The sequence below is a fragment of the Daktulosphaira vitifoliae genome, unplaced genomic scaffold (assembly GCF_025091365.1).
Source record: "Daktulosphaira vitifoliae isolate Bord-2020 unplaced genomic scaffold, ASM2509136v1 Scaffold_194, whole genome shotgun sequence".
NCBI lineage: Eukaryota > Metazoa > Arthropoda > Insecta > Hemiptera > Phylloxeridae > Daktulosphaira > Daktulosphaira vitifoliae.
In genome coordinates, this window is record NW_026099762.1 from 5,541 (window position 1) to 14,275 (window position 8,735).

General features: G+C 26.9%; 1 protein-coding gene across 1 annotated transcript; it reads right to left on the reverse strand.

Annotated features, from left to right (window-relative positions):
- Nucleotides 1-1,329: 1,329 nt before the first annotated feature.
- LOC126909223 (sentrin-specific protease 2-like) lies at nt 1,330-4,008 on the reverse strand (the record flags this gene model as incomplete). The annotated part of the gene is made up of 8 exons (XM_050691642.1): nt 3,855-4,008; nt 3,463-3,566; nt 3,053-3,202; nt 2,782-2,914; nt 2,503-2,706; nt 2,195-2,413; nt 2,010-2,108; nt 1,330-1,796 (listed from the first exon to the last, which is right to left on the reverse strand). Coding segments are annotated over exons 1-8 (1,530 nt in total), but the record flags the coding sequence as incomplete, so codon positions are not given.
- Nucleotides 4,009-8,735: the final 4,727 nt, after the last annotated feature.

Genomic DNA, 8,735 nt, shown 5'->3' on the forward strand with positions numbered 1-8,735 from the left:
AGTGGGGCCACTAGAAGAGCTTTTAGTTTCAATAGTAGGAAGAAACTTTGTATTTGGAAGCTTTTCAATATCAGACTCGTCGTCCGAGTCGTATTTTTCGACAAGCGGCGGATGATTAAGTTTCGCGCGAAGTATAGCAATAAGACTATTTATTGAACTATTGATTGGTTGCTCGCTGTTTAAACTGCCTAAAATATTAATTAAATCGTTTTTTGAACAGAAAAAGTATGTATATCCCCTATTGTCGGCTTTTAAAGTTGTCAGTTTATCGTTAAGAGATAAGGCAGCAAAGCTTTCTGCTGTATATTTCCTCGTGCTAACGCGCTTAAATATAGTAAATCGTTCTGTTGAAAGAACAACGGTAGCGCCTACTGGGTGTTTTATATTGTTACACCTTTGAAACGCGTAGGCTAATTTTAAATTTTTAAGGTTGTCTTTAATGATTTGAACGATTTGTTCTTCGTTCAAATTGTTTATATTTGAGTCCTTAAATCCTAACGTTTGCCAAGCGGTTTGACTTATGCGGATCGTTTGATTATTCTCGGCGCGCTTAAGATAATAATTATATAAAGGCATATGCGAATTTCAAACTAATTTCTTAAGCTAAGTATAGATATAATTATGAAATGCTGTTGTAAAATAGAAAATTATTTATATTGATGTGTTAGTAGTATACTTCGTAAAATTAAATAATTATTTTCGTCAAACGGCAATTGGTACTAAATTAAAGCAATATAAAAAAAAAATTTGATCGTTGTTGGTATATCTATTAAATCGGCACAATTAGGGGCAGATCTATTCTGTTAAGAACAGAACACGGCGCCTCCACCAGACTGCAACGTGCTTTCCCGCTAGGATCCTAACAGTTGGCTAAGCTGTACCTTAACGGGGCAACGCTGGCCCTATATAATTTATATCCCACTAGAAGGGCGGTTAGCGGTTTCGTGACCAATAAATATAGACTCTTAACTAACAACGNGATACCCAGTCCCGGATGGGACTCATCCTAAGATGGGGATCTCGGGCCCGGAAATGGCCGACGCCCTGCTGAATTAATACATTATTAAGATGAAAAACGCACACGAAAAAAAAACTATAATTGGCTGCACGCACACAGCAAAACAGACCACGACGGTGGTTCAAAGGGAAGAGAGCTACGAAAAAATTTCTACACACCGGGCGAGACACAACGACGACGAACCCGTTTGGGAGAGGGTATCGGCTTAACGATTTACAAAATATACAACAGATAAAAATATGAACAATATTAGAGTTATACAGGTATGGACAGTGGTGGCCAGTGTATGTGTCATATAGGGAACGATTNACCGTAAATGGTCCACAGTCATACCCATTAGTTTGACGAGTCGTCTCGCCGATTTTTAAAGTCCACGACGAAGCTGCTCCTTTTATATCCATCTCCCAGTCAGTTAGATACTCCTTCAGTACCATAGGATAAGGACCATCATAACACTTAAGACTGTCATATGATGTCACAGTTCTTTCGGGTACGTTTACCACAGTCAATATCCAATGTCCGCCAACATTCATTGGCACAAAAAGTAACTTTAATGAATGGATATCTTTTTTAATCCATCTTCTTACAGCTGGATAACCTCCTCGAAGATATGCTGGTATAAAGTCGGTAACGACTGCATGAACTTCGCCATTGGACCTTTTCACTATCAATTTGAGATAATCATTAATTGTGTCCGAAGTGTACCAAGATTTAGGGGACTTAAACGAAGGCGCGTTATACTGATCTAGTTCATTTGTGTTCGGATCATGCGTCACTTCTACAAGAGTTAAAAACTTCTCATAAATTACTTAAGCTAGCTAAATGGTTTAATATGAGTAAAATTATTCCTAGGTTTTGGAATATAAGATTAAAGACAGTTAAACATAATATGTGTTATGGATGATTCTATGTGAAATAAATATTAAAGAAATTAATANTTATGTGAAATAAATATTAATGAAATCAATAAAATAAAATAATTTTACTTTACCTATTTCTTTCTTTGGTATTTCATCAATTTCGACAACGGACACGGCAGGCAACACTTGATTGATATTTGAAGGCGAAACTTCAGAACTAACTTTAGACTCTAAAAAATTAATGTATAAAAATAGTGCTTAAATGTTACAATAAACTAATGAAAGGTCAAATTTTTAAAATAGAATTATTGTCTACTTTTTATGATTTTCTCATCTTTTTCGGATGATCTTCTCTTTAAATTTAGGTTTTCAGAAGATGATAACTCTTGTAGTTGCTCTTTTGCTCCACATTTTGTGGGTTCTAAATGAGTTATTTGTACTTCTGGAGTTTCTTTGACTTTATCAGTAGAAACTTTCGGTAATCTAACGTCATTTGACGTTGTCGCATGTAAAATTTCAGAACTAATTTTTGCTTCTAAAAGTATTTATGTTATAAAATATAAAAAAATAATTTCAATAAACATAATATGCAAGTTAATATTTATAAAAAAAATTATTGTTTACTTTTTATGATTTTCTCATTGTTATCGGATGACTTTCTTTTTAAATTCGAACTTTCAGAAGAAGATATTTCTAGGAGTTGCTCTTTTACTTCATATTTTGCGGGTTCTAAATGAATTATTTTCTCTTCTAGTGTTTCTTTTACTTTATCAGTAGACACTTCAGGTATTGTAACGTCATTTAAAGGTTCATTATTAGCTTCTAATTCTTTAAGTATTAAGAGTTTAAAGTATAAAATAATTGTTTCAATAATTGAAATGTGGTTTAAATTTTTTTATGTACTTTTAATGACTTTATCATGTTCTTCGGATAAGTTACTTTCTATATTAGGGCCACCATTATCATTGGAAGATACTTTTATGGGTTGCTTTTTTTCATCGCATTTGTTGCGATGCAAATGATTCTTATGAAAACTCTTAACGAATCATAAGAACATATTAAATTATAGGATTAATTTTAGTTAATTTATTTAAAAATGCTACGTTAAGTCAAAAGATATGTTTAGGCTACTTATATAATTTTTGAATATAAAACAATGCAAAATAAAATTTACTTTTCCTAATAAATATGCTGGTATTTTTGGTGCTTTGTCATTTACAATGGGTATATAACTGTTTTTGGCTGGAACTGATAGGTTCTTTCCATATTTTCCAGATTTTTGATTCTTAATAAGTGTTCCAATATCTCCTCGCTGTATCAATTTCTAGGCGTCACCAATGAAAAATTAAAATGAATAATTGGAATATAATTAATACATTATTATCATCTTCCATGAAAAGTCTCTTTTATTTAAAAATCTTATTGGAAATAATAAAGATTAAGATGTTAAAATTGAAATTATTTACAATCTTTTACTAATATCTCGAAAAATAATACATTTAGACAGCTGCTCTAAATAATAACAAATATTAAATTATTTCTACTAAAGTGTAAGGGTCGATATATCTATACAATTTTAATTACCACTTTTTCTGCAATAATTTCATCGCTTTCAAGCTGTTTACGATAGGTTCGTTTTTTTGGTGTAACTGTATTTGTTTCAGTGTTAATGTTTCCACTAGAATTTGCTGTTAAGAGAATATTATTTTAATTGTTATTACTTAAATAGTTAATTTTGAAAATGTTCACGTTGAAAAAATGCATTGACGTTGATATATCTACTCTAATGTTTATAATTTACTGTAATAGTGAATATTATAAAAAATTTTTTTAACTATAATAAAAAAATAATCATTATTTATCAAAAAGAGAATTATATTTTTTAATTTCTTGTTTAATTTTATATCTAATCGTTTTCACGTCTTTTGATAATTAGTTTAATTAATCTTAATAGTGTCTACAGTTATTAATTTCACCTTTAGACTGTCTTGATGTTTGGGGATCTTCTGGACTATCAACGACTAAATTGGAACTCATGAAACGACGATTCCAGAATTCTTCAATTCTGCGTTTCACAACATTCATATTTGTTTCATAAATATGACTATCTGTATTGTTTTCGCTTGCCATATTAATAATTAGTTAAATAACTTTGAATACTTACACGAGATGTTAGCTTTTTTGATGAGCAAACACGAAGTGATCCCAATGTCAACATAGACAACGTTAATATATGATAAAGTTATGATTGTCATGGAGAGTTAATTCGTTGAATTCTTTTATTATAAGCCACTTAAATATTTAAAAATTAAAAATAATTAATTATCATATTTCATATTGTTTCGTCAAAATCGGTCCAGCGAAAGCTGAGATTGAATGGTAACAGAAAAACAAATTAAATTAAACACATTTTAGTAAATATAATATTTCACATCGAAGTTAAAACTATTAATTTTTTAATGAACTCATAATAAATGTAGGAGTAGTAAACAATTAAATATTATAGTAATTATCATTGTACAATCCATTAAAGACATTTATTTTTAAGACTCTGGTTGGGTTTTAGTTTTCTATTTTATTAAAATTTAATCAATTCCGTCATTAGCTGCATTTTGATTTTTTAACTTTGCTTCTTAAGTATGAAATTTTGTCATATTGGAACTGATAAATTTTATTGTATATTAAAAAAAATTATTATATTTGATTTTACCATTATAAAAAAAAATCAATTTTTTATACTATATTAAAGTTTTAATTATTTTGAAATTATTTACAAGTTTGGATCAAAGTTAAAAAAGAACAATAGTTTTTGTTGTTCTACTCTGACAGACAAATTGTACTTTTCATTAAAATCTTGTATTGAACTGAATTTGTAGAAATGTTAATAATAGGTGCATAGTCTTCCTTACCCAAAAGAAGGAAAAATCTCAAGATTTGATAAAATTATTTTAGAATTACAAAATTCCATTAATTCTGATGAAAATGGTTTAGTATTAATTATGATCTAGTGTATGTAAAATATCATTTGCCAGTTTTATTTAAAAGTCTTCTAGTATTTAGGCATCGAGTATAAAAAAAATTTACAGTTTATAAGAAATAATTGACAAATTATTGAAATTAAGACATTCATGTAGCTAAATTGCATAGCTGACACGCCGTTTCATATTACGAAAACAAACAATGGGTTTAATTAAATGGGTATTAAACAGTTTATTTACAAAAATTTTAATTAACAAACTTTTAAATAGTATTTTTTTGGCGTGATCTCTAATAAAAGAGATCTCTAAAAGATCTTCGATAAAATTAAATAAAAACGTAAAAGATGAACAAATAGATATGCGTATATTATATGTACGCGAGCGGTGCCCTTTACAAAGGTTGACAGATCGATTTTAAAACCGGACAACTATGCAGCCGCCGAACAACAATAAGATAAAAAACAATAATAGCTACACTTATTTTGTAGGCTTAAACAAGTATTGATATTAATCTTTCAATGAATTCAGAGTTTTATAAGTTATTTATTTACAATTACCATTTTTAAGTGATTTTACAAATTTAGATAATTTTAAAAATTAATTTTAATATTCTATTTTTATATTTAATGGTTTGTTTTTAACTTATGTAATTTCTTTAAAATATTGTAATTATAATCTGATTAAATGCATACTATAACTTATAAATATAATAATTTTCATGATGACAGCTTTTCGATCCGTTTTTGGAATGAGACACTGTTCAAAACCTGTAAATGAAACTAACGACAATAATTATGATGACTCTGATGATGAAATTCAACTAATATTTTATATTCAATATAATATTTCAATTTTGTTTATTTATTCAAGATAAAAAAACTTAATACTATATTATTACAATTAGTAGTTTATAATTAACATTATATCACAAAAAAAATTTATAGGAAACCCAACCCAACTCTTTGATGAAATCATTAATAGGAATTTTACTTATACATTTATAAATAGTTGGTTGAGAAATTAAGATTTTAGGGTAGTAAAGATGTTTAATATTTATTGGTAGATCATATTTCTATAATACTCATCTTTAATTTCATAGGTTAATTTTGAAGAAAATTGAAATATGAGTCATCTAATTAATAAAAGTTGTTCGGTCATTTTTTTAATACCCAATTTTTAATTTTATAACTTTTGTGACAAGTTCAAAAATAGCTAAACTAAAATATTTTGAGAATTAAAATGAGTTGATTTATATAAGATTATAAAACTTTAATAATTTAGGCTATTATCAAATGTTTCAATATTTGAGGTTGCAATTAAATTTATAAANTAATAATTTAGGCTATTATAAAATGTTTCAATATTTGAGGTTGCAATTAAATTTATAAAATAACTTGCATATATAGGTAAAGAAATACTATTTAACTCATCATTATTTTATTTTCAAACTAACACCCCACCATATTGGGAAGACTAGAAACTACCTTGCTACTGTGTAAAAGCTTTAACTAACTATGTATTATTCAGTCATTCACTGCGCACGTTAATTACCTCATTTATACCACACTTTTATACCAACACTCAATATAACTAAATGACATAAGTTATAACTAATAATTATTAAATCAAATTTAAAACTAACCTTAGGTTAGGTATAAAGAAATAATGTTACTTTATTTGTTACATTCAAATTGATATTCAATTAAAAAAAATTTCTAGAAATATTTAATTAATATTAAGTAGATTATCAAATAATTATTACCCATTTTAGTTTTTAAATTACTGTTACAGTAAATTTATTTAATTTTAGTTTTTAATGACTGCTTTCATTTCCACAATAGGATATTATTTTAAAATCTAATCCAATACAAAAATAATTCACACCAGAATTAAGTTTAATTTTTATCATAATATACAAAAATAAAAGTAGAAGAAAATAAATATTGTAAAAGCATAGAACTCTACATTATTTTTCTGCGCTTTTCCAGTAATAAAGTAAATGTATTTATAACATATTTATGTTAANGTAAAGTAAATGTATTTATAACATTATTTAAGTTATTTTTTTGTTCTATATTGTGCTCAATGCTCAATATATTCAAATTTGATACGTTCTTGCTCAAAGTCATTTTTGTCTCCAAAGTGTTCTCACAATTGTTTGCACTACATTTTATTTTTAAAAAATGTTCCTAATTTCTGAAAGATGAAATATCTGAAAAACATGTTGAAACCATATCATGTGCAGTTATTAAATCAATTTTAGAATTTTGTAAATAATTTGATAAAATATAAGCTTTTCCAAGTATATTGTTCAATAAAACTAATGAAAACTAAATTTAAAATTCATCATTTGAAAAAGAAATTCTTGTGCTTCTGAAATAATTTTTAATTTTATATTGAGAAGTTCTCTATCAGTAATTCACTGTAATGAGTTAACAATTTCTGGCAAGTTTATGTACACCGAGTCTACTGCACGTTTATGACTTGCCCATCTTGTCTCTGAAATTACTTTAGTGTTAATACTAGGCCACCAATTTTCTTTTGTTATTCTTCAAAAATTTTTATTCGTAGTAAACATGGTTCAATTTAAATGAGGGGTTGTTTTATATGGCGCGATTAATGGCCGTATTTTTAAAAATTTAGTACCCTCGCGTTTAAATGCCTTTTTGAACTTCATTTTATATGTTTACCAAAATACATATTTTATTTAAAAAAATATATGTTAAGCCTGGTTTCATTTATTTGTCTAATTGCCGCACATAGAGCGAATACCGAATATTCGTCTACTAGCATAAGTAGTCAAATATAACTGTATTTTTTTTATATCATTGTCAAAAAATTTATCATTTCAAAATATCAGCATCTATACGCTATAAAATATTAATAGTATATTCATTTATATAATCTGTGGTAGGTGTAATATAGATAATGCTAATGTTAACATTCTTTGGCTTGTGCAAAAATTGATTTTAATAATATCATGTTCACTATTTCAACAAATTCTATATTTAGCTGTGGAAACTATCTGATCGTTATCATTGTTAATTTGCACCTTCTCTACATGGAAAAATAAATCTGTATTGCAGCAGAACTGTTATTTTTTTTTACTTTTATATTAATTTGATAATAAAATAACGAATTCAAAATTATTTGTTATCTTTAATCCAAAAAATCCTGAAACAGCGGTGACTAATAAAGTAAGAAATGATTACAAACCATATTACATCATCTACAGGCAACTCGAAATTTGATTTAGGTTATTTACAGTCTGGTCCAAAACGATCCACATTAGAGGTAAATCATGTATAAAACTAACAGCATAGTACATATATTTTACATTAAATACAAATTTTAATTGCTATTAAGCCTATTATTAATAGCTAAAATTAATTTTAATTTTTTTTTTTTTATATTTAATTGTTATGTGGATCTAGAGGTCTTAAAAATGGAAAACAAAGCATGATTCTCATTCTAGTACAAAAACTCATTTAACTTGTAAATAACTGTTAAAAAACTGACATTGTTCATACCCAGCTAATAACTCAATCTAAACTAAAAGTTACCGCTAATAGGGAATATATGAAAAGTCTAATTAACATAACANACCGCTAATAGGGAATATATGAAAAGTCTAATTAACATAACAATTTATTGAGTATCCAAAGAAAGGCCAGACAAAATAAAAATAATTCATCATTAAATCAACGTAGGGAACTAATTTAAGTAATCTAATCATCTTATAATAAATAATTAAAACTGAGAAGTTATAATTATTAATTTTTTAATAAATAATTTTTCTTGGGAAATTTCAACAAAACTTGTGTTTTATTTTTTAAGCATATACCTAAGTTTTCTGAAATATTCAACAAAGAAACAACT